General features: G+C 33.6%; 1 protein-coding gene across 2 annotated transcripts in view; it reads right to left on the bottom strand.

Annotated features, from left to right (window-relative positions):
* Positions 1-27,843, bottom strand: part of LOC140151435 (myosin-I heavy chain-like) — a 124,244-nt gene that overhangs the window by 44,597 nt on the left and 51,804 nt on the right. For both annotated transcript variants that reach the window (XM_072173776.1, XM_072173777.1), the window contains one exon: positions 12,004-12,147. In XM_072173776.1, coding sequence (XP_072029877.1) covers positions 12,004-12,147 — 144 coding nt within the window. The remainder of the gene's footprint in view (positions 1-12,003; positions 12,148-27,843) is intronic.

The raw sequence follows: 27,843 nt of genomic DNA, 5'->3' as shown, positions 1-27,843 counted from the left end.
AAAAAATTATAAAACACTGGCTTTAACTTAACACCTAAAATTAACACTTTATCCAAGACTAACAACTGGTATTTACAAAATACAAAACCAAAGTGCACCAAAGTACATACATCAGCATTACTGATAACATCTTGACATCAAAAGATGATAAACCTATAGTAGCAGGGAGTACATTCTTCTACAAGGCTGTTCCTATTGAAATCCATACACCCCCTATGGAAGACATGACTGTAATCTTTCACACAGGGAGTAAGAAATTCAAATAGGGTTATCTGAATGAGTGACTCCATTTTAAATTTACACTCCCTATGTGGAAGATTAAAGTTGTGTCTTGTACAGGGTGTGTATGGATTTCAACTAGAACAGCCAATTCCTTCTAACTATTTAAAAGATAAGCATCATTTTCAACCTCACCAAACAGCTGGTGTAGTAGCCGCCCTATGCATTAATCTCAGAATTTCAATTTCCAATTTGGAAATTAAAAATGTCAACGATAAAATGCATTTGACATCACTTCAGGTGCACTTTAATCCACCGAGATCAAGAAGATAAGGATTTTTTTATATCCATAGGCTTTTATTATGTATTTAATCAAGATTTTCAGATTTTTATTTGATATTATATCAATATTAATGCTTATTGAATAGACCTGGGCATCCAGTCAAATGTGGGCAGGTGATTTTTGTTTGATATCAACTTGTTTTCTATTATTTTCGATTTAATAAATCATGTCATCAAATTTGAACAAAATGTGATTCATGCACATATTATGTGTAGGGGGAAGACATGTATTTGTTTTAGGGTATCTACTTGAGGGTATAAAGAGCACCTGTTTGTAAATACGATTTTTTATATTTTTTGTTTCAAATATTGAAGGAATGGGCCTTTAAATCTTAAATATCAGTTCTGTTTTCTTATATAATGATCCATATCATTTCCACTGTGTTTATATCTGAATAATACAAATCCAAACGTGTGCACAATTGATGTAGAGAGCAGTGCTGGTGCCATGTGGGAATTTCCCCCCTCCCCCTCCAAAAAATTCCAATAACAACAAAACATGGGCTACCCCTGGTTTCCCTTGTCCAAACTAATAATCATGCAAACTCCCACAATATTTTGGGGAAAATGACAAACTTTAGGCAAAGATTCCACCCCATTTTACTTTGTCCCCCTCACCATTGCCCCTTGCAAGTCCTGTTTTTAAAATTCATGAATATTTCTGATCAAAACTTGTAAAGTTCAAACTCTGTTCAGTAAATTTTCATTATTTTCTTATTTTTCCTTGCAACTTGAACTTATTTAACAAACCACTTTTGCATCAAGAATAATATACAGGTGTCTAAGCCTTCATCATTCTACACCTCTCATTTATACTCACCAAACCACATAATCACTGAAACGTTCAAACATTTCACAAAACGCCTCATCATCACAGCTCATTTCTTAGCCCCCACGCTGCTTAATCGAGTAACCACGGTAACACAAACTATCCCATCTTTCTCCACCTTCCATTTATTCCCACACGACCATATCATCGGTTAAGGTTCAAGCGTTTGTAAACCCCCGCGTCATTAGGCCTCGTTTGACCAGCAATTGTTAAGTGCCTAGAGTGCAGACATGAATGTCTTGGAGGTCTCACACATCATGATACATCTAATGCTGCGATGGCTTTTTATGTGGGGGAAAATATGAACAATTGAAGTAAATAAGCTAAAGCTGCTCTTTGATGGAATAAAACTTCTGAAGGGCAGTGTATGACCTAACATTTCAATTTTTGAATGGTTTGGAATATCAGGTTTACATGTATGTGAATGAAAGATCAAACATTTCCCCTTTTTCTAATGCAGCTTATGTAATGCCTAAATATATTTATTTATACAGAGTTATATTAAAACCAAAACGAAGACAAATAATCTGGCAAAGGAGGATTGAGGTGCAGGAGGGTTTGGGTGCACGGGTGGGGCTCTCTGACTGTTTTTCAATTGCTGCTTTTTGCAAAGTATGAACAATCAATGTTAACTACTTATTGGTAACAGTCACCAGTCTTGTGATTATTAATCGATAATGAAGACTTTTGTGGTAGATTGTAATATAGATTGGCCCCCTAGGCGAAATGTCAACCATGCTAGCATGGTCAACCATGGTCAACCATGGTCAAAACATGGTTGACCATGGTTAACTATGGTCAGCGATGATCAGCCATGGTGGCTTGACCATGGTCAACCATGGTTGCCATGGTCACCATGGTATACCATGGTCGACCATGCTTTAGCATGGCCGAGCATGGTCAGCCATGGTCTTCACCTCACTTGACCATGGTTGACCATGGTCACTTTTAAGTATACCATGGTCAACCATGCTTTATCATGGGTGAGCATGGTCAGCCATGTTCATCACCTCACTTGACCATGGTTGACCATGGTCACTTCAAGTATACCATGGTCAATCATGCTTTAGCATGGGTGAGCATGGTCAGCCATGGTCATCACCTCACCTGACCATGGTCACTTCAAGTATACCATGGTCAACCATGCTTTAGCATGTGTGAGCATGGTCAGCCATGGTCATCACCTCACCTGACCATGGTTGACCATGGTTACTTCAAGTATACCATGGTCAACCATGCTTTAGCATGGCTGAGCATGGTCAGCCATGGTCATCACCTCACCTGACCATGGTTGACCATGGTCACTCTTAAATATACCATGGTCGACCATGCTTTAGCATGGCTGAGCATTGTCAGCCATGGTCATCACCTCACCTGACCATGGTTGACTCTGGGTAGTGAATGAGAAAAAGCGCCCTCTGTTGTTATTAATCGTATTTAATGCGTATTTACAACGTTGTGAATAAATATTTGACACCATAGAATATAAAAACTAGTAATTTGATAAGTTAAAATAAGATTTTTAACGGAATAAATCTAAATAATTATAATGATTATGCAGTTTATTCCGTTAAATATTTACCCCATAATTTCCCTCATTCTTCAGGCCCTGCCCTCTATCGGGTGCTAATTTAAAGTTTAAGCTTGATTGCTATTGTTTCTTTCTATTGTTTCTTCCTTGATTGCTTAATTGTTTCTTAACCATGGTCAAACATGCAAATTTTTGACCATGGTTGACCATGGTCACTTTAGATAGACCATGGTTGACCATGGTCTCTGGCCGTGGTGCCATTTTTCAAAAACATGGTTGACCATGGTCAAAAACATGGTTGACCATGGTCAAAAACATGGTTGACCATGGTCAAAACCCTGGTTGTTGAACTATGGTTGACAATGGTTCAACCATGGTCAAACATGCTAAGTTTTAACCATGGTTGACCATGGTCACTTTAGATAGACCATGGTCAAAAGGTTAACCATGGTTGACCATGGTCTCTGGCCGTGGTGCCATTTTTCAAAAGCATGGTTGACCATGGTTTGACCATGGTCAAAACCCATGGTTGAACCATGGTTGACCATGGTTAACCATAGTTCAACCATGCCTTTTTCGCATAGGCCCTGACCCCTGTATATAAAAACCTTCAACACTGGGGGAGTGGAAATAAGTGCCTGAAATTCGCCAAAACAAGAAGCAGCCATTCACATGGAGTTGAAAAGTTCAAAAGATATTTTGATATCAAAACTCTGACAGTAGCCAACCATCAATTTCATAGCGTAAATGAGCCATGGTAAATGGAGATACTTTAATGTGGTGAAAAGGTAAATGGGCTATTTAATGATGCAAAGGAATTTCTTGGAGAGAACATTACTGTTGTGATTCATCTTACATGGTGGCCCTCATAATATACTTTGATCTGTTTAAATTTAGAAGTTTGTGATATAATATGATTTCATAAGCTGGAAGGCAAAATGCCTATCTCCCCCCCCCCCCAAAAAAAGAACCCTTAAATTTCATAAACTCAGAGCGGACAAAGGTTGGATGGCGTGACCCCTCTCTTTGCACATGCCAATAATATTAGAATTACTCAAAATGAACTTTTTACCTTCAAAATGACAAGAAGGGAATTCCTGGCCATCAGCAAAAACTGAAATAGGATTATTCCTATTATTATCAGTTCAACTAAGGTTATGAACTACTAATACCAGATAATAGCTTCATGCCTGTTTGATTCCATTATATAAAATATATATAATACATCAAATTTGGCCATTTTTATGCCAATTAGGTAGAGGTCTCCATTCATCATCTTAAATCAGTTCCGCTTGGCTAAATTTATACCAATGGACAAATGGAGAAATGCCTTAATTTGACACTAAACCTGTGCATAAATCAGTGCAATCTTTACAAAGGTGATAATAAAGAAACTGGTGGAAACACTGGTGGCAGAACTGATCTTTCACTTTTCATGAAGAAAATACAGAATTTTTTGGGCATCTTTTTAGCCCATTTAGCATGTTCACAACTAATAAATTAAAAATAAAACAATTAAAAAAAACCTTTTTTTATAAAACAATAGCAATCAACATTTAAATTAGTATTAATCCAATAACCATGGGCAGAAATGATTTATTCAGTACATGATAACAAAAATCCAAATCTGGAATGTTGACTGAAAGGAATATGCTATTTTATCATTATTATGCACTTATAACCTTCTGCTATGCATTTACATCAAACTTGCATCTATTCAGAGGTTTGCCTATGTAGGACCGATCAAACTATAGTAGCCTATAGACATCTGCAGCAGACAATGTCTTACTCAAAAGAAATTTCAAGGGGTGGAGAAGAAAAATGAAATTTGACCTAAAAGTGACCTTATTTTGTCACTTTGTCCCCATTTCCCCCTGGTAAAACCGAGTACTTGGAGTACTCAAAAAGCGTGCTTTAGGGGGCAGTCCATCTGCGTGCAGCAAACATCCCCTTGGTGATTTTACCACTTCTCAAGTTATATCACTCTGAGCTCTGGAAAAACAATGGATTCAATACTACAGCACACACAATAGCGATTTAATACGCTATATAAGTTATGTGCAAGAACTTGAAGTAGTTTTGACAATTATTGTGAAACGATTATTAGCTTTAACCATCTTTGTCAAAAAATGCTATTGAGCCATTTGAAATATGGCTAATTATTTTTGACATAATTATCCCTAATGCTACACAACTAAGCTGAATTAAATTCAGCAATAAAACTCAAATAAATTTTTTATCCAAGTAGTTTTCAGGCAATAAATGATTTTCTTTGACAAAGTTGAGCACCAGAAGGTGACATGTAGGAACTTTAAGGACAAATTGATAGCAATTTGCCACTCTGCATAAACCAGCTGCATTCTCACAACTCTTTAACAGAAGTGAAAACTCAAAACTTTTGCTCTGGTTTCTGGATGCAATTTCCATCCTCTGCTCCAAAAATGCTTTTTGTTTAGGAACAACAGACAAACACAAGAAAACTATACAATTATGTAATTTTGACAAAGTACTGCTTAATTTTTCAAACTTGTAAGGAAGATGTACTTACTTCTTAAAACAACTTTTCCAACATTTTGGGGAGTCAAACTTGGTATTTTTACTTTTTAAAACTATCTAGAATCTATGTATGAACCAGCAACATTGTGAACAACTCAAAACCTTGTGACTTTTGTCCAGTGAATCCTTTATGGTCATGATAGTTGTATGTATAAAACCTCGCACCTGGCAACCCCATGGGCACTCAAGGGATTTAAATCCTGTCTTCTAACAAAATGCCCGCCAATACCGAGTTTTCTTTTTTGCTATGATGCCCTTAAATTTCCCATTGACATATAAGATTACAAGAGAGTACCACATCACCTGGACTAAGTTTCAGATTCGATGAAACAAAAGCCTCAAAAAAGTTGACACTAATAATTTCTTGAAATAATACACTGATTTAATCTCATAGATATTACTTGCAATACTATTTTACTTCATAAAGTGACAGAGTATCATTCCGAAGATGGCTCCAGTGTCATTGTAATAAAATACTTTCTATAACCAGTGTCTATGCTATAATTGGGTATTTTTTGAATGATAATTCATTTGTCTATGCACGGATAGAATATTGTCATAGAAATTATAAAATATATGGATACCGTTCATGTTGCAAGTATTATTTTAATACAGTATGCAAAGTATGAACTTGAGCAAAATGTGCAAAATTTCTGCATGCATAATTATTTTTTCAGAAATTTAAAAGAAACCAAAACATAAGCTCATTAACAAAAGTTTTCAAGCAAAGCATTTTCTTTTACTTCATAAAAGTATAATTTGCATTTATTTTTTCTAATTAACATATTTTGCGAAGACACACTGTACACTTCTAAATATTTCTATAAAAGTACTAAGAATAATGAATTAAACACAAAATATATTAAAAACCAATGCATTTGAAATCAAATTTCTTAAATTACTATCCCTACATCCAAATCTCTCCTTACAAAGCAATGCGGTAATACCAACGCGCCACAAATTACAATGTAATTAAACAATGGGCGTATGCCTAGTCACGTACTAGCCTCACCCACATCAGCCTGCCTATCATCCATACAACGACCATAGAATAGAGAGCAAACAGCGTACTCCTGTTAGAATTGTTGGTTTGGTATTTTCAGGTCTTTGGGGAAAAGAATAACACATCATTTAATATGTTTGATTGTTGACAATATTAAAAGCTTAATTGTAGGAAAGTTTGTTGAGCTATTAACAAACTTGGAATTTCATTTTGAATAGTCAAAAAAGGCTAGGGGAAAATTTCCACCTAGTAATTGATGTACTGTGCCGAGTAGATTGATATACAGTGTATAGTAGATTGATGAACCAATTTTCGAGAACTACACAGGGGAGTGTGTTAATATAGGAAGGGCAGATTTATCTTGATATCTTATTGGGCTCTGGTATGAACATTTCAACAATATTTTTGTGGGACATGAGAGCACATCAGACATATCAAATTGCATTCTGAATACGAAGAATGTCCAATGTCCAAATGATTATAAATTGATATTTTTGATATTTAACAGTCCTCAAAGTAAACTTTCTAAATCTAAGGATATGTACTTAAAGTGTATGTAGCTGTAATGAAAAGCTGACGATCAATTGAAAATTTAACCCTTCGTATATTGAAGATATGGATTTTTTCCCCAAAACACCATAAATTAGGTAAAATACTGTCCAAACGTTCATACCCCAGCCCTTAACTTATTGACAACTTAGCTACATGATCTGATCCACTCAAAGTAGGATTTTTTTTAACAATTTGAGTAAGATTATCATTTCTAACTTGCTCTGTGGCTATAAGATTACTGATTATAATCTGTAACATGTCCATTTTCTTAAGTTTTTATTGTTTTTCACTCCTTATTTTTGCCTATCCCAATTTTGTTATTGCCGACTTTAGTATGATTGAATCAGATCATATCACATATTCAAGGCAAAGTTGACTGTTCTAATTTCTTCTGCCAATCAACATTTTCGTCTGAACCACAAAGTATTTGCTTTCTTGAAGACAATGATATGATATATGGGTGACACACATATATCTGTTGATGTGATGAATACAATTACAAACTGATTACAACCATCACCACCATGATTAAATTAAATTGCACCGGATATTACAAAACTTTTATGTCAGCTGAAATTCTATCTTTGTAATCAATTTTTTGCCAGTAATAACCTGTAATCGCTCACTTTCAATGAAGAGTTTAGTAACAATATATTATTGAATTCGCTGCGGTGTTGTCATCACATTGCTCAGTTAATATCCTGCTATCAATTTTATTTTAAAATTTATCCTGGCACTGTTACCATTTCTAAATCTATTTCCAAAAGAAGGCTTGCCTTGAATGACAAATTTGTGCGAATTAATATTGGGGCAAAAAAAAAATTAGATATTGTGACTTACAAATCCTACTTTCCAACAAAACTGTGTCTTTTGAAGTAGTGCTGTATGCATATATTGCAAAATATGATGAGGAATTTGAGTGGGTTAAAATGAAACTAAGTGACCCACTTCAACTTAGTCCAACAAGTAGGACCTTTTTTTCTTAGTGACCATACTGTATTTCACTATCTCACATGGCGCAAGAAAGAATAGATGAATCGCGAAAGCCAGCCGCGAAAGTTCAGTGACCACGTTAGTGGACTTTCTTGACCGATCAAAGTCTGAGTATAGTTGGTAACTAAGAAAAAAACAGGTCCTACTCATCGGACTACTTCAACCCAAGTCTGCAGAGGCATATTTTCATCATTTTCCAAACCAAATCTTTTGAAGAAGGCAAGTTTTATTTCACTTAATTTATAGTACAATTATATTTTATGAAGCAAAGCAATGCTACACCCCAAATGCAAGGGCCAATGGGGAACATGTGTAATATAATATTAATAGCCTGTAATACATGACAGATTTTGTTTATGATGGGGAAATTCCCTAATGACGGATGACCTGATCTCGGGTCAGGAGGTCGCCGAGGTCAATGGAATAAGAAATCAAAACATTGAGCTCCCTAAACAGTTTTTAATATTTGGAACATTTCAATCATTATCTACAGTTTTGCTAAGTTCTGACAATGTAGCCAATGTAGTACTTTCGTTTCTTGAATTGAGTTAGATTCCCCCATCTGATTTTAATTATCATAATCTTCAAAAGAAAGTGTATGCTGGTCTGTTCTATACAGACTCAAAACCCATAAATTTACCTCTCTTGAAAAATAACAATAATGTTTCTGTTTCAAAACAAAACATACAAAAAATAATTGAAATGATTAATTGCAAACATTTCTGAAATAAATTGTCCAAGAACTTGTAATTACAAATAAAATAAAATCTCCCTGAAGCATTAGCAGATGGAAGATGGAATTGAAACTCTTTCAAACATCTCCTTTAATAAGTAGGTTATCCAAACAGACAGAACTCCCAAATCCCCAAAAGATACTTACTAATATCCAATTCATCCCTACAATAAAACATCAAACATTCACATAAATGATATTAGTTTGCTTCTGGCATTTGAAATGAGATTGGAACTTCATAATAGGTAAAATGATAGCAGTAAAGACACCCCTGAGAAAACATGAATTTTGACAATTTCAAATACAAATGTTCTAAAAATGTGCTGATAAAACATACTTTTATTAACACTTTGAATACACAATATTGTATCCATAGCAACCATGCAAAATGTGAAACATCTTTATTTTTTAGCAGAAACCCCTAGCCTATTTCTCATGAGCACTATTGAACCAACACACATAATTATTATAATTGTTTTAAAACTGATAATTTATTTTCAAAAGTATAGCATCCACCGCAGAAAGAGTTTAAAATGTAAGGTAAAAGTATAGCCATATTTTGATCCATTTGGGATTGAGGATTATTAGTCTTCCATTGTTTTATACCTTGGGGTAAAGAGTCTTTAAATTAAAATGATATTGTAAATCATCTGTTGAACTTGAGCAATAGCCATGACTGACATGCTATTCTTTGATTAGTTTATATCTTGTTTACCATGCATGCTTACAAGGAAATCAATGGGGCACAAATGGCGATCATTTATCAAAATGTTTCAGAATTAGAATTATGTTCTCAGCCCCATTGAGTGTGACATTGTGTGATTTATTTTATGCATAAATCATACTAGACCCTGGCATGGGGTGAGAGAGTTTTGTACAGTATCATGTTCTGCCTTTTTTTTTTTGGATGCAATGTCTTTTATTAGTTGTACAACATAAAAGTTGCTTCCCGAGCGGACTGCTCACCCACAAGTTTAAGCGCGAGCTCTGCAGCTCTACTGCGCTATATCAGGGGTATCAGTGCTGTAGAGATCTGGGCACTGAGTCAGTGCTACATATTAAAATAGTACAACATCACTTTATCATGTTTATAAATAGCCAAAGATTTACAAAGAGTAACATTTCAATGCAAAAAAAAAAGTTTTCAGAGCAACAAGATGTTTCCATTTCAGGTAAAAATTTTTAGATGTAAAGCGGTGAAATCTCAAAAAAACCCACATTTTGGAAATCCTGCCATCTCCCCACTTGTCCGGGATGGATAAAGACATGATCACTTTCATACTGCAGAAATACCATAAAAGATTTGCAACTCATTATTATTACTCTTACGACCCATTATTCAGAATCGCGCACTGTGATTTGTTAAAACACGTCATGTGAGAGCCCATTATTCTGCAATAATGGGTCAAGCGCCGTAACACATTCTTCGCACAGCGTTACGCTTGGTTACGCGTGCAATATTTCCACGATACGCGCTGTCACGTTTAAATAATGGGTGAGGCGCATTTGACACATTATTTGGGTGTAAAGGATAATGCATTACCCTTTATTTCTTAAATATATAGGCACATATGCTTATTAATACATTTTTACGGTATGTTCTCTTTGAACATCTTTCTCCAAATTCTCTGTCCCAGTCTCTGACAATGAAGTTGTCAAACATGTTAACCATGACAATGAAAATTTTGAAACATATTGCTACATGTAGAGTGTTCCACCTGTTTCATCATACATCATGAGCTATCATGTGAAACAACAACTGCAGACAGACTGGATCCATGTATCAAACATCATATTATATGCAACAAGAATTTATTATAGTGTCAAAGTCTATTATAATAATGTATTATTTTGATATGTTTGTTTCTTTCTTTTGCTCTGGTCCAGCCTGATAAGCGATGTTTTGCTGGCTATAGTTTGATCAGCTCATAATCGGTGGGAATTGTAATTAGACTTTTACCATTACCTCCGAAAAAGTAGACCCACATTAAGAGTGATATAGTTGACTTGCCTGGTCTCCGTTTTTTGTGTTAAAGAAAGTAGACAAAAGTATAGGACTACGATAAATAATGTGTGATGCTTCTTACTATCCCTGTTCTTACGAGATGTTTGTCACAAGACTATTCTCAAAATAAGATAGATTGATATTAATCCATGGTGTAACAAGGCCCGGCATCACGGCAATCATAAGCTGATCAAACTATATACCCGCAGCTAACTAAGTTATCAAATGAAGCAACGTATGTTGAAAATTTGATTACACCCAAAGTTATAAGTAAAAAAAAATACAATATAAAAGTACAAAAATACATCCAGCCCAAGCTTTAATTATCATGTTCATCCTACAACATTCAAACATTCCAAATAACCACATCATACTCTTCTTCTATCTATACAATCTACTTCTACTGATTCAGCTGCTTCTTTCTTTGTGCAAAGAGCAAATAAGATAAATAAGGGAGTCCTTTGCTTTCCTGATAACAGCGGCAAAGAACAAACAATTTTGCAGAGAGAGACAGAGAGGAAAGCGCAGCTACAAAAAATTGAATTTAGTTTAATACTGCTGTATATTAGATCCTACTTTCCCTTGATGAAATGAAATGAAGTGCCTAAAATTTTTGTCCCCAAAGTATAACAATGAATTTTCCAATTTACTCCCAATATCATAGCAATTCATTGTTAATGATACTTCAAATTAATGAAATAATGCATGGGTACTGGGTAGGCAAACTTCAAAGTACAAAAACACAAAAAGTATCTGTGGCAGTTCAGATTGGATTGTATTTCCTTTCTATTTGATCATATTGCCACAAATGCTGACAGTTAAATTGTTCTAATTAATTTTGATGCATATGAGTGGCTTCTTTTTCTTCATCTTTATCTTAAATTATGTTTCTTTTTTATAGACCAAGATACAGCATTTTTACCCTGGTTTAGCATTGTTTTAGAGCTGGTCCCATTAGGACCCAAGTGTATCTATGCACAGAGCGACTGTTCACAAAACAATACAAATAGACAAACAAACAAACTTGTGGCTTCTTTTGCTTCATCTTTATCTTCAATATTTTTTAATGGGCCACCCAACACACACAACAAGCTTTTTACCTGGGTTTGAATATTTTAAGGGCTGCTGATCCTTGCACAGAGTGACCATTTAAGAAAGAAACAAATAAACAACCCAACCCAACATACAAACAAACAAACAAACAAAGAGCAAGTAAACAAAATTTGCTATGTAAGCTTACCTTGCATTGGGGTGACCAAGTGTGGTAACCCATTTGTGTGAGTTTGTGATGCTGCTTTCATTCCAAGAGCTTGTCGTAGGAACATCATCTCTGCGCTCAAACTTCTCAACTGCTCTCTTAGTAATACCACTTCTTCTGATGAAGCTGAAATTATCAAGAAGAAAGGTTCTTTATTAGATATTAAACAAGAACAGTGTATGCTTGAAGAGTTCAGATGTAAGTTTTGTATTGTAAAATGTGTATTTTTGTATTGATAGTGTTATTTTACCACTAGCGGTGCCACAGAGGGCATGGGGGAAAATACCCCAACTCTTTCCGCCAGATGTTCCCCCTCCCTCCCCTGCAAAAACCCAAAATTCACTAACATAATTTTGAAATTTTCTCCTTTGCAACTCTGATGTTCAGTTTGCATCTTTCATACACATTAGAGTATATTATGTTGAAATGATCAGAATGATGTATTATTTTGTTCTTTTGTAAGTGAAGCCATTACCCATGATTCTAGGTGTTTATCTCCACTCTATTCTTGGTGATCCACCATATTGTGTGTATATGCGATCCCGGGTATGCGAAAGCAGGTAATCGCACTTTATTTTCAATTTCATTTTGCATCTATATGATGTTAACCTTACCTACTACCATTCAATTAATTTTAAATGATAAAGATAATGACTTTCACACCTAAATAGGTATTGAATAATAGCTAATAATTTATATCAAAAGGGCTTCGAAATATCACTCTCTATAATTATCGTTGGCTCTTTCAAGAATCACTGGTTCGACCCAAAGAATAACTACATGTAGATGATTTATATTTTTAACACTGAATATTTTGTCATTTCTGTAGATACTGTAACAATATATAACATTTCACTGGTATTTTACCATTTAATTAATGTTATGAGTAGATAAAAGGATAATAAAATTGATGAGATATAATTAGGAAAACTCATCTAGGATGTAAATTGTTTCAATCTAAGATCAATATCTTAGATTCCCTCTATGGATTTTTTTTTATTGGACCAATTTTAGCTGTGAGTGAAATTTTTGGCTGAGGGACTTCGGGTCCAGGGGCTGCCCTTAGATTGGGAATTTTTTCTTCTTTGGAGGCCTTATACTTATTCTTGGAAGCGCTGGGCCAATTGCACCATATGGCGTTGCCGGAACACTGATTATCACTACAAATTGTATTCAATATGATGAATATTATCTTCACTTTCTAAAGGAAAACATATAGTGCAGTATTCAATGTATGTAAGAGGTAGGCATAGTAGACACTCATACACCACTGACACATCCTATACCAACCAAATGAAATTCACTTTAACATTTACAAGCTGTCTATTCCAGTCACAACTGATGTGTGAAACATCTTTATCCTTTAGTTCACTTTTAAATAGGAAAATTGACTAACAAATAACACTGTTCCACTTAAAACCATTCCACTTAAAAACAGGCCAATTTGAATCAATCAAATCAAATCAAAGCAATTGCTCACTCTGTGCTTGGGGTAAATGCTGGCTTCTGTTCATGGAAGCAATTGCTCAGTCTGTGCTTTTATGACTTCTGATTAAAGGTTACTCAAATTCACTTAAATTTGACCATTCCGTTTATTTCAAAATACTTTCAAATTTGCCCAACTTAACTTGGGAGACAAAATGGCATATTTGAGTAAATGATTGGTATGATTTTTCACACTATAATATTAATGTCTGTATATAGTCATCATTTGGGTCCTATAATAACATAATGCAATTGTCCTAGTTAACTTCAGCTGACCTCTTACCAGACCCTGTCAGTTGTTTGGTGTCCCAATCCTGGCTATCATAGGCCTATAGTATTTAAATGCAATCATGCAATTGCTTTGAACTTTTTAAGGTTCAACTCCATGACAGCTGTTGTTTTTCTTGTAAGTGTAAGCCAATATCTATATTAAAATTGAGCCACTGTTCCCCTGCCCATAGATTACCACAAAGTACGACCATCACCTCTTCAGTGTGATATTGGAGACTGTGTAAGATGAAGCTGGCTTGAGCAAATCCCAGTCAGGGCACACATAAACCTCCCTCCTCATTCTTATGATGAACAAAGCGACAGCGGGTGCGTTAAGATTATATGAGATCTCTTTATAACACCTTGAAGGTTTAGGAACATTGCACATTTGATAGGCTAGATTTCAGGGCAACAGAAATAGGACGACTGAATATAAATATCCGGCATACATCTCAGTCTACTACACATACAATGGTTTAACAACGAACAGTAATGAGTTGTAAACAACTAGCCATAATTTATTCCAAAGAAGATCCCAACTATCATTGCTCATGCAGCATGAGTGATGCAAACTATATGACACATTTCAAGAAGATGGAAACATAATCTGATAAATATTTAGTTTTGATACATAAAATATAATAAGTAATACACAGAGGACCCTGTACCCCTGTGTATTATACATTTACTTGAATCATCTCACATATTGCCTATATAACATAACAACAATCAAGAACTTCCAACCATGTAACACTTTACAGAAAAAAAAAAAGCGAAATCAAGTTTGCTATCATAGCAAACAAAAATGTTCATAACACACAACCTTGGCTGTTCCTCAAAAGAATGTTGCCAAACATGCATCTAATGTTTGTCCACTAAACAACATCCAGTTGGTATTGAAACTACATCCCTGTTTATCTATTGGTCAACAACACCTGTAATTACCATGGTAACATGATTAGATTCACCCTTTGGGTGTGATTAAATGTCTGCAAATCTCACTTGTTTCCTCTGATAAGAAATGAAATTTGGTAATAATCATGATAAATTAGTTTTGCTAACCTTGTTTTTGATTAGACGGAATCGATAAGAATCTCCCCAGTTCAGCTCAGAGTTTTAGTCTATCAAAGTACTTTTGAAATGTTCCACCTCTCAGTGTATTATCTTGAAAGAATATATTTTTAAAGCCACAGACCGCAGACATTTTTTAATCGCAAACGTTTTTTAATCGGCAATTAACAATACAATCAAAATGTTAACCTGTGTGACCTCTGTTAACCTACAGATATACCCACAATTACACCTGTATATTGAACTGAGAAATATGATTTGAAAACTTGAAAGACCTTTACTTTCTTTTGAGGGTGCAGTGGTTGGAAAATGGCCAAAATGGTTGAAAAGAACAAACACATTAATACCCAAAAACATAGAAGAGAGAGTGAGAGCCTGGAGTGAGAGAGGGACTAAACATTCTGTGGTTCTCTAAGAAACCATTTGCTTTTCATGTTTGTGATGGGCATGAGTTAAAATTATTTATGTACAAATATAACTAAAATAACTTTTCTTCAATTATTTCAAAGCATTTTTAGACACATGACTATTGAATTAGCAGTTAAAATTAATCATCAGAAAATATATTCTAATGTGACCACAAATGCCATTAATTTGGTCATCATAAAACAATGCTGATTTATGAACATCAGGATGACCAATCATCATTACTTTAAAATACATGGCAATGAATCAATCTTTTCACACTAATGAATGAACATTAATTTGATTCAAATAAAATGCTCAAGTAAAATTTAAATTAATATATTTCTCAAATAAATTCATTATACCTAACTCATAGGTACAGTAACAGCACTAGGATTCCTCACCATGTGTTTAACCTCCAGCGATGAATAGACAGGTATATAAAGCAAGTCTTGGTAGGAGGCTAACCTAATTATAATGACCAGAATAGGATAGATAATTCCAGCCTTGGAAGGAGACTAGGCAATTGGCAAGTCTGTATGAAGCATGTCTTAGTAGGAGGCTAAGGCAATATTGTGATATCAGGTAGGGGTGTGATTGGTTGGCTAGCGTTTACCTGCCAACACCTGCATTTGAAGCTTTTGTGGGTTTTAATAAAGACATCAGCAAAGTTCACTTATGAGTGTGAACATTTCAATTAGTTGTATTTCATTGCGCCTTGCCATAACTCAATGTGTGTACACGTGGTTGAACACCAGCAGGCTGGGTTAAAAAGAGATTGAATTGAATTGATGATACATGGTCAGTTACACCATATGTTTTCTAACATGGAAAATTATATACTAAGTAGATAAAATAATCAAAGATTTGTGCAAAATAAATTGGTGAGAAATATGATCACAATAGTTTAGTCCACCTGCAAAATAATTACATTCAATCACTTGTAATTTTGTAGATCGTATTGAGACATGTTCGCATGGTTCATGCACTTGTTTTAGTAGCAACTTACTACATTTTATTGATCTAAAAATAGAATTATTAAGAGATTCGCTGAAGACTACAGTGAGATAAAACCCTTTTGTCATGTTTGTCACATTAGTTCTGCACCATGACTTTGACATTCTCCCTATTTCCAATTACATACCTTCAAATCATCTTATCTACTATTTCCATGCTTCAAAAAATCAATACTACTACTATCTGTTAATAATGATTCCTTTCTGAGTCATAAGTTAAAAATACAAAATGTTATCACAAAATGTAAATGGATACGTAAAGAAATAACAAACTAAAACAACAGCTACGTCTTAACTTGATCTTATTCACCCACATCAAATAATTCATTTAGCAACCATTTTGAATTCAACACATTTCGGAAGCATCAAAAGCTATTAAGCTAATATTTGCTGCCCAGCTTAGGTGCATGCCTTCATACTTGTTTGGCAGCATTGGTATAAGAAAAACTCAGACAAACAAAATGGTGTGACCTTTGACTACACAAAGTAACATTCTAACTTATCGACTTTATAATCAAATCCAGTGTAACTTTTCACATACTTGTAATGACTCAACCTTAACAACTACAAAGACATTGCCAGGAGTGGGTTGGTTTCAAGCCTTTGATCAAGTTATCTTTTTTGTTTTTCACCAATAAACCTGGTAAACTTTAGTCACAAGTTTTCTTTATTATCACATAGATACAGTTTATTACTAGGATAGAGTACCTGATTTTTCACAAGTCACAACAATTACTTCAATTACTATCTACTGAAGATAGCACATTATTACACAACTTGCTTTTGATTGGTGGAGTGGCAGTGACATAATCATTTTAAAATCCATTCAAATTGACTGTTCTATTAAAGACCTGCTAAAATTTAGGTTCATGACATTTCAATATTCAAGTATCTGCCAATTAAGTGAACAAACAATTAAAAAATAATACATATTTGATTAAACTAAAGAATAAAGATTTAACGTAGAACATGATATCATCTCATTACCTCAAATATTTTCAAACTACTATCTACTGAAGATAGCACATCTAATACATAACTTCAATACAATGTAACATCAGTACTTTCAACTTTTAAATATACCCTCTGTAATGCACAATATTTTGAGATCAGATAGCCAACTGATGTCCAAAAATTAATTTCCCAAACATTGTCGTCCGATTTGATATCATTTCTTATCTCATTATCCGTATGTCACATATCATTACTACCCACCTGTATTCAATACAGATGTCACTTATCTATAAAAGGCAAATAATTAGCAAGGCTATCTATGGAGCACACTGGCGACAAATATCTCACTCATTATTGAATAAATAGGAGACTGAGATAATCAACTAGACAATGTCCAGCCTATGTATGCGAACGGACATCTGATACAATTGAATAAACCTTGTGCTTGTGCTACTGTCATGAATGAAAAATATTAATTTTACTGATCTTGTGACAAGTCAAGTTAAATTTTGTCTACTCTTGCTGCAACATTTTTCTGTTTGTAATATTGCAAATTTGAATGAAAAGTTTCCATTTGGTGTGTTACCCACCCATATATCTAATTACATTACACCTGTCGCACTAAAAACAATTCACTTATAAAAAGCTTATTTTTAATTTTTGAAAAAAAATCCTCCTAGGTTTGAAAGCTCAAGTCCCTAAAATCACTAGAAATAAGTACAAACATTCCCAGTATTAGTCCCATGGTTCTTTGAATGTCACATTATGTTATTTTTGCCTTATGGCAATTAGAAGTGAGAAGCATTGTCTTAGAAACTGAAACAAAGGACTACTACTTTTCTGGGCCTCCGCTGAGCAGGTGCATATACAGGTAGAGTTGGAGCCATCCCCGTAATTAAAACTTTATTAATGATAACAATTAGGCTGTCTTAGTTAATTTTTGATGGATCATATGTCCGTATACATTACACTGAAGGTGCATTTTAATCCTGTATGGAAAGGTGAATTCTGAATGTATGGTAACCTATTGGTAAGGGATAGTCACAGATCAGAGAATATATCTTACACTTCCCACAATGCATTTTTATTTCCTGTGACAAAATGTACCTCAATGAACAAAGCACATCCAGATCTGATCTTGTAAAATATGTTTATTGATTATCCACCCATGTTTAACCAGTTTATTCTTAAACTGAAAACAAGGGAACCTGTGCACGGGAGTGTCATTTGAGGAAATGAGATGATCATGTTACAAAGCATTCTGGGAAGGGTACAGTATCTTCTCTGGGTACAGTTGATGTCAAATGGTACTGGACTCAGGCACTCATGGCATCCAACCTGTGTCTTCAACATATTTTTTGCTGATTCCATATGTGGTCATAAAAATGTACATTTCTGAAATTTTTGAATTTTTAAAAACATTTATAACTTGTCGTCTACAGTCATCACCCACATGAAGAGGGTTAATAATGATACTAACGAGTTTGATTTTGTTTATGATGGGGCAATAAAGGTGAAAGATAGGAAGTTCTCACCAAAACATTTTGTTTCCTCCCAAAAGGAATTACTTCCATTAAATTGATTCTTCTCTTGGATGATTTACCCTCAAAAGCACCTCCTTAAATCTGTCATGATCTCAACCCTGAACAGAAAGGCCTATTATTCTCAAAATCAAGACCAAATTTACTTCAAATTTATATCTGATTTCACACTGGGTCACCAGTGTATTTGTGTTCTTTGAGCATTACCGATTTCTATGCCACATTTTCTTAGTCCATGACAAATTTGTGTTGTATTTATCACTTTCAGAGGTCACTGACAACCAATTACCTGGGCAAATTACCACTGTAAGGTGTAAGGGTACTTAGGGTACACAGGTTATTTCTTGTATAGACATAAACTTTACATGAATTGCAAAAATTTGACAAAATAAAAACACTTTATATAACTAACAGAGGTAAAACATACTTATATTGAGAAAATAACATGGAGCGTAACTGATTTCCAATTCATTTGGCAAAATCATGCATGCACATTACTTCAAAACATGTATAAAAAATCATGGTTAGTATGCTATGAAATTGAAAATGAAACATTTCTGAGCGGGCATAGGAAAGGTGAGGGTGTACAGGCTAATATATTTCACAGATGAAAGATGTGAAAGTTCCATTGATAAAATCTCAAACTAAAAAAGTTCAAAAGTGTAAATAAGCTTTAGTATGACCCTTCTGTGGTATGACTATGAGTGTACAATATATTTTATTTCATACCAAAATCTACAAAATATAAATGCAAGGTACATAACTTTCTGCGATCAAATCCTTTAATCCAATTTAACTAATAAATTTATATGTTTCGACCTATTAGTAAATTATTCAAAAGATCTAAAACCTTTTGTTAGTTTTAATTTCAGTCTGCCAACAATATTAAACATTTCAGAATGTAAACAACTGATTACCTGATAGCCTAATTTTTATACACAAAACACCGTTATAAACACATTTAATACCTCCATATTAACCCAAATTACAAGAGCAGAATTCTGCTCCAAGGTAAGATTTGCAAGAATTAAGTCAAATATTTACCACTTAAATTTTGCACAAAAAGTTAACACTTACATTCAAAATATCAAAACAAGTTTAAGGGTTTCATAATCTAATAGTCTAATTCACTGATCACATCTGAACCCAGGATTCAAGTTGCTACAGGGAGAATGTGACCAATGATATTTTGCTGGAGATTACTGGCCTATAAGCCAAGATGGAGAGATACCGTACGAGTTTCTACGTAGAAAGCTTACGGTATAAAGCTTACATGATCAGAAAAGTAATTGGTTTGCCTATCGTATATGCAAACAGGAAATGGATTTAGGGTAATATTTAAAGGATATTTACTATTTTTACCCAATTTAGCTAATAAAATGCCTGAAGGTTATAACTTATTAATTGGTACTTTTGTTCAACCTTGAATATATTAATATAATACACTTTTAAGTAAGTAAATAATAAGATCAAAGACATTCTGTTTTTGAATAGTTATGCTGTGTCAACACCACAACATACATATAGGCCTATACCTGCTTGGCTCCACTGTTTACCATGTTTAATTATGAAGGTATCTGAACCTGGTGTTGAAAATCACAAAATTATGCATTAATTAATTGTATACTATAATTTATTTACAATTTACCATGAAATGAACATAAATTGACTTTTCTTTAATGATGATATTGCCAGCATGCCAATGACTATTTTGATGCTCCTCATGAATTTGATCTGTTCGTATTGTTTCTTCTTAAATTTTTTTTAGCCTTCTTGAGCCTAGATATTAATTTGCAATACATAAATGTACAATGCATAAACCACAGACCACACAGTCTTGAAATATTACATGTCACGGTCAGGTGAATACAGTAATAACTTGGCTAGAAAACTATAGTGTGGTTTTTTTTTTGAGGTTTTATTTTCATGCTTTTCAGCAATTTTTTTACCCTATGCTTTAATGTGTAGGCCTAATTGTTTGTTACCACTAAACTACTCCAAACACTTCAACTTCAAATCACAAAAAAATTAATACTGCAAAAAAAATTTTACCACAAAAATATCACACTGTACAGTAATTCCTGTTCAAATTACCTATCAAGTTCACAAATCAACCTCTCTGCATTAAATTTAGGTTCATCCTCTTAACTGCTAAACCTGGATGGCCATAAAACAAAAATGTGGACAGCCTGTGTAAGAGATTTGTAAAACTAGTGACCAATCAGCATGATGGGACACCCTACACAGGTCACCTGTTGCCCTTATAAACAAATTGTTACTGATGAATTAAAATGCTTTTATAACAGGTTGAAACCATTATCTATACTGTCAGGGATTTTAGTAATAGCCTTGAACTTCTACTTAATTGAGACCTAATCAGAGGTGAATTTTAACTTTCATGGATACATGCAAAGCAATTTTATTTGATTGGATCATTTGTTACAAATTTTCTGATGAAGATATCCAGATTTCTTGATATATAAATTGAGCAGTTTTATTTGACACTCAGCTTTTTTGATGAAAATATCCAACATTTCTGTACATGTTGATTCATTGTCAAGTATATTTAGAAGTCCAATTCACTGCACTGAGCCAAGTGCCATGTATTGTACTTTTCATCCATTTACATAAAGCAGTTGAGTAATAATAAAAGACAGCAAGCATCAATATATCAATTTTAAAAGTCATTCATAAACAACAATCATAATTATCCCATTTACTAATTCACATGCTACAACTCATTTACATGCATCATCAATGTTTAATATGCATCTGAAATGACAATTCCTGGATGTATAATATGTATGTTAATTATGCATCTGGTGTATATAATTAACCACAAACTGGTTCAGAAGGAAGCTTAATTCTTATAATATCCTCAATTTGAAATTGATTTTGTAATTCGCTACATAATCAAGCCAGATTATTAAATTTCTTTTGTGAAATTTGTTTATATTGTGAAACTGTTGCCCCAAACATGCCTTTGGTAAATTGGTTAAATGATTTAATTAAAGTTAATTGAACTGGAAGTTATTGGATTAATTGGTAAAGGTATACCTTAGTAACCTTTAAGTTTAAGACAAACAAAAGGAACAACCAGAAAGCTGTTATAACAAAATCTAAATTATTTGCCCAGTCCAACTATATACCCAGTACCCAGGTCGCAGCATGCAGCAGCCATTACAACATCATGCACACACACACCAGAATGAATAAGTAATTACTGAACTATTACTACATCAAATGCCAACATTCTACAATATCAGAAATATTATACGAACCATAAGATAGAAAAGTGTGATAAAAAGCCATGTTTCCTGCTCCATGTAAATTTCTTAACTGTAATACTTTGTATTCTATCATGATCATATATAGGTATAAAAAAGGGTGATTTCTTAAAACAATTATGAATAATTTCTGAAAATTCTTCAATAATATACCGATTCTCGTTAATTTCTAAACAAAATTTAAATACCGATTCTGTTAATTTCTCGACAAAATTTCTTAGTGCGACCACTTAATCAGTATCAAAGTACATGTATGTAATCCATCACTATAGGATGTTAAACATGCTCATCACCTAGGGCACAGTTCCCTAACCCCTATTATGAGTATACACTCATAGAATGACCTTTGAATATATTGAGCACAAAAACTCATACCCAACAATGTGAGGTCAAAATTTGAGCTATGCTTGTTGAATATGGGTTATTGAACTTTGCCTATGAAGTGAGATCATTTTGGCTCATAGTGCATTAGCCGTTCCCCATGAATGGAACTCATAGTGCATCAAATCCTCTGGTCTTATCGTATTATCCTAAGCCGGACTAGATAGCTTCGGTTTACCTTGATGTAAGCATTTTGATCAGCCTAATTATAAAGGAACCAATCCAATTGAACTTGGACGAGATATCCTCTGAGCTGTTTCAAAATGCTTTGGTATGACCTGTTTCATTTTACATGGAATATTATGTCTATCTAGATAACAGTTGAAGAAAAGAGTATTGAAACAAATTTCAAAGAAATCAATTTCAATGATTGTTCTAAAATCTCCCGATCATTTTGGTTTTAAAATGTTGGTTTTTTTTTCAATTATATGTAGAAAATACATTATGTATACCAATAAATAAGCTGATGATTTTATGTAACTGTGAGACACTCACATTTTATAAAGATGGTGATTACATGTTAAAAATTGGATTTGTTTTCTCAATAATTATTTTCACTATTCACTGTATTTCCATTAATTTATGACTTATCTTAAAATTCAACAGAAATCAAAACATTTTGGTCAAGCGATATTAGACAAATAAAATTATCATTGTCCTTCAATGTTAACACACCTGCCTGGTTACCAATCATCCAAAACAATACCCATTTTCTAATTTGTAATTTCCTTTTTCAATTTCTTGCAACAGTTGTTAAAATCCTCACTTTTCCATTTCAGTTCACATGAACAAAAACCAGCAAAAACAAACTAGACTATAATATCCTCTTTATTGCTATTTTATTCCCATTTGTACCCATTGTACTTCAACAAGAACACTACATTCCGCTATTCCAGTTGAAATCCATACACCCCCTATGGAAGACATGACTTTAATCTTACACACAGGGAGTGTAGATTTCAAAAGAAGTCACCTTTCAGGTAAACCAGCTTTGCAATTCACAATACGGTGTGGAAGATTAAGGTCATGACTTCCATAGGGGGTGTATGGATTTCAACTGGAATAGCCCACTTCTTCCACATTTTCAAGAATATTGTAATTTTTAAATAAAAATACTTGTTTTATATTTTTTTTTACAAAAACCTTAGCAAGCTGTCCAAGAATATCCTCCAGAAATATGATAATTCTTAAAACAATTGTTGGTGAATTTAGATTTTAACATAGTTACACTACAATAAACTACATATAAAGGGTTCACAAAAAATAACTCCCCCCTAAAATTACAAAACGTTTTTTTTGCATAACTTGACATACATTTCGTGGATTTGAAAAATTTAAAAACCTGCAAATAAAGGAATTGTTTTTCTATCCTCCCAACGTTCTTTCGTCTGACAATCTTGTTGTTTTGGCCAAAAATAATCACATTTTCAAAAAATGATGCTTTCAAAAAAAGTTGCACTTTTCAACATCCTCATTTATGTCAAAATTGGCTTCAACAAATCATTATTTTGCACTATGTGATGGTTGCATGGGTGACTAAGAGTTCAGAGACAAAAGGTGAAGGAAAAAAAATTAAATCAATTGTCACATTGATACCGAGAAAGTTTTGTACATTACATGTATGGGATGTTGAAAAGCGCAACTTTTTTTAAAGCATCATTTTTGAAAAATGTGATTATTTTTGACCAAAACAAAAAGATTTTGAGAAGGGATAACTTTGGTAGGGTAGCAAAAAGATGCCTCTATTCACAGGTTTTTTAATTTTTCAAATCAACAAAATGAATGTTAAGTTATGCAAAGAAATGTTTTGTAACTCCTAAATTGATTTTATTATTTTTGAAACACCGGCTCAATAAAATCTTCTAGAAAAACCCAGTACATGTCAATTAGTCATTGTTTTATACTGCAAGATGATTGCATGGGTGACTGGGTAATCGTATACATAAAAATTAAAGAAAACAAAAACACCATTAAATAAATCAAAACAATGATATCGAGAATGTTTTTGTACATTAAATGTATAGGATGTGGAAAAGTGCAACTTTTTCTGAAAGCATCATTTTTGGAAAATGTGATTATTTTTGGCCAAAACAAAAAGATTTTTTAAGGAAAGAACTTTGGGAGGGTAGGAAAATGATCCCTTTATTCACAGGTTTTTGGATTTTTCAAATCAACGAAATGTATGTCAAGTTATGCACAGAAATGTCTTGTAATTTTAGAAGGGGAGTTATTTTTTGTGAACCCTTTATTTGTGTCCATCCTGTCAGGCATTTACATTTGTACTATCTACTGAAGATAGCCACATGGCACAAAGGGTTAAAAAGAACACAAGTATGGCAAGGACTTTGGGTGGCACCTTTGCATTGTGAAGCAGCACCTGGTCCATTTGTAGGGTCAAGTTTACACACATCTGAAAAGGATGACACCTTTGCATAACCATTAGCTCAACTAATATGGCAAGCTATTTACCATGCTTCATTGATATTTTGAAAAACAGACATATTGACATTGCCACTGCCTAAATTTAAGGTTGGCACTATTTCCTTTCAAATGCATGCAAAACCAGGGTTGTCAAACCCGGGATTTTGTAGCCCAATTGGGCGGCATTATAATTATACATCATAAGTGAGATCTTTGGTTTTATGATGGAAATTATTGGTAATAAAATCAACAATGGATGAAAGAAAATCCAATTATCATATACACACTATGAAAACCTATCAAATTTATTACCAACGCTTCTGACAAAAGTGCACAAAGTCACTATAATAATAATGATAAAATAAACAATCTATGCCCACTAAATTGTCTATTTGTAAAAGTCATTTTATTTTTAAATCTGTTATCAAGCTGCACATGAACCTTTTTGTTCCCTCATATCTTAAAAAGAAATGTGTGAACAATAAAGGGTGTTAGCTCATATTACCAACGTTTCTTTTCAACAAAAATACACTACAACAATACTGATACAACAAAAATATTACTATAGTTTTACGGTTTAATAAACCACAATAAACCACAAGTAAAGTGGTATGTATGTAACATGAATAGATGACATATCTGGAAACTTCTGAACATGATGACACGTAATGTAAATTGCACATTTCAATTCACTTCTATAACAATGTAGGAACTTGAGTTTGAAAGGTAATGTATAACAATAGGGTATGACTTAATACTGATTCTACCAATATGCAGTGCTTTAGTGTACATATCAAAATGTTGATGTTCACCAACAACTGAATAATTTTTCATTAACACTTTGGACCACAATGGCCTCATCCCAATGGCATAGTTCAATAACCTCAATTAAACAATCATGATGCAAATTTGACTTCCAATTGCTGAGTATGAGTTCCCAAATTGTCAAAAGTTATCCAATGAATGTGCAAATGTATTGGGGATAAAGAACTGTGCCCCTGATAGATGAGCATGTTGTGGAAGTGATGACACGTACAGCTCTGAACTTGTTTGATTAGTTCATTTCATTGTAATATACAAGAGTTTGAAAGATGACATATTGTACCCAACAATGGTATGAATACAATACAGAAAATATCCATATATCAATAAAATGTATGGTATCATACTTAATTTACCACACGCTTGTTACTTGCTATTGTGACTATTTAACTCAAGTTCATTAATAAATCCATTGTTGGTATTGTTACATTGCCAAATTCAACAACTTATGGGTACGTGTATAAATAGCTCAATAGATGATATATATCGATTTATAATCACTAATAGATGTGGTAATTACACTATGGATTTTATATTCTTCAGCCTCAGTAGATTTGGTGAATTTAGTGACCACAAGAAATGAAATAATTGTAAGAAACCTGTAGAAATAATCAATATTGACCAGTTGATTACTGTGATCAGGCATGCTCATTTAATTCTGAATGTGCAGTTTGAAACTGTGAAGCTGGTAGTGATAGCAACGCCATGGTGATAAGAAATTCCCTGATATAATTATTTTTTTCCTACGACACAGCAAGTCAAAATGACCTACCTATATTTGGATGGGTATAACTATTATCTCCCTAGATTTTCAGCACAAAATTTGACCTAAATAATTAATTCAATTCTACACATGATTTTGGGTCAAATTTGACTTGGAAAATCCAGTGAGATATCTTATTTCACTAGAAAGCTAGTCAAATTGACTAGATCGTTATAAGAGTGTGAATGATAGTTGATACACATGTACATAAGCGTTCTAAAAACTCACAATTTTCTCAACATAACCTACACATTGCATATTTTGTGGGGATGCGCCCATCTAAATTCACCACCATAGGTCAATTTTTGTGTGAAACATGTTGTATCCAAAAGGTGCTAGTCTGAAACAAAAATTCACACAAGGTTCACTTTCTTCTTGGTTAAAAATGCTTTAAAAATACACCCTAGGTCCACTTTTTGCTTACTGCACCAATGTTTGTTTGTTTATTTTCAACAACAAATAGTCCTCATTTTGGAGATATGCACACAAAACATTAAATCCTAGCCAGAGGTCTGGTTTGGGGCTATCCTTTTGGACATCCCACAACATAGATCATGTCTTTAAATACCAGGCTAACAAAGGTCCTTGTATAGGACTACATGAAAACAAAATAACCTAATTAATAAATTTGCACAGCTATTACACCATCATACATAATAGCAGCTCTTAGCTATACTGCAAACAGAAGGAGCCTTTTACATGTAACTATCAAACACAAAACACTATCTTGAGCATAATGAGTCTAGAGTTAATTAAGGACTGCATGAGACAATTACTAGTAATTATAGTAATTAAGTCATAGCATCATCATCCTGGAGGTTGATGACACCGGTTGTTGTTATGCTCGTCTCAAAATACTAGCAACTGGCAGCACTGTAACATATATATTGACACCTGCTAGGCAAATTGCATTATTTTGTCGCAAATTGAGTTTTTTGGCACAAATGCATCTTTTGGAGGAAAATCTAAAAACAAATTGTTTCAAAAGAGCCAAGTGCTAGCATTCCTGATAAATTTTAACAAACTTTTGGGGGAAATTACCAAACAAATTAAGGTGCGTATCTTGGACTCGAAAATCCATGCATTTCTAGCAAGCCTAAATTTAGGGAACTATAGACATGCTACAATTGCTAATTGCTGACAATGCAAATTGCAAATACTAAATCCTCAAAAAAACTAAAATTGGGCCTACAATGTAAGATTTAAAAAAAAACCATTGTGTCTTAGAAAGCTGGTATGATTTTGTTGCTGTATTTTGTTGCATTTTTTTTTTCGGGGAGAGGGTCAAACTTTTTTACTGCTGCCAAATTTCTTTACTTTGAATGATGATAATGCCATATACAATATAGATTAAATTTACTAGTGAATTCAACCATATATTATTAAGAAATAATCATAAAAATATT

Source organism: Amphiura filiformis, chromosome 4 (assembly GCF_039555335.1).
Source record: "Amphiura filiformis chromosome 4, Afil_fr2py, whole genome shotgun sequence".
NCBI lineage: Eukaryota > Metazoa > Echinodermata > Ophiuroidea > Amphilepidida > Amphiuridae > Amphiura > Amphiura filiformis.
The sequence above is the reverse complement of the archived record's forward strand: the minus strand, read 5'-3'. Positions and strand labels throughout refer to the sequence as shown.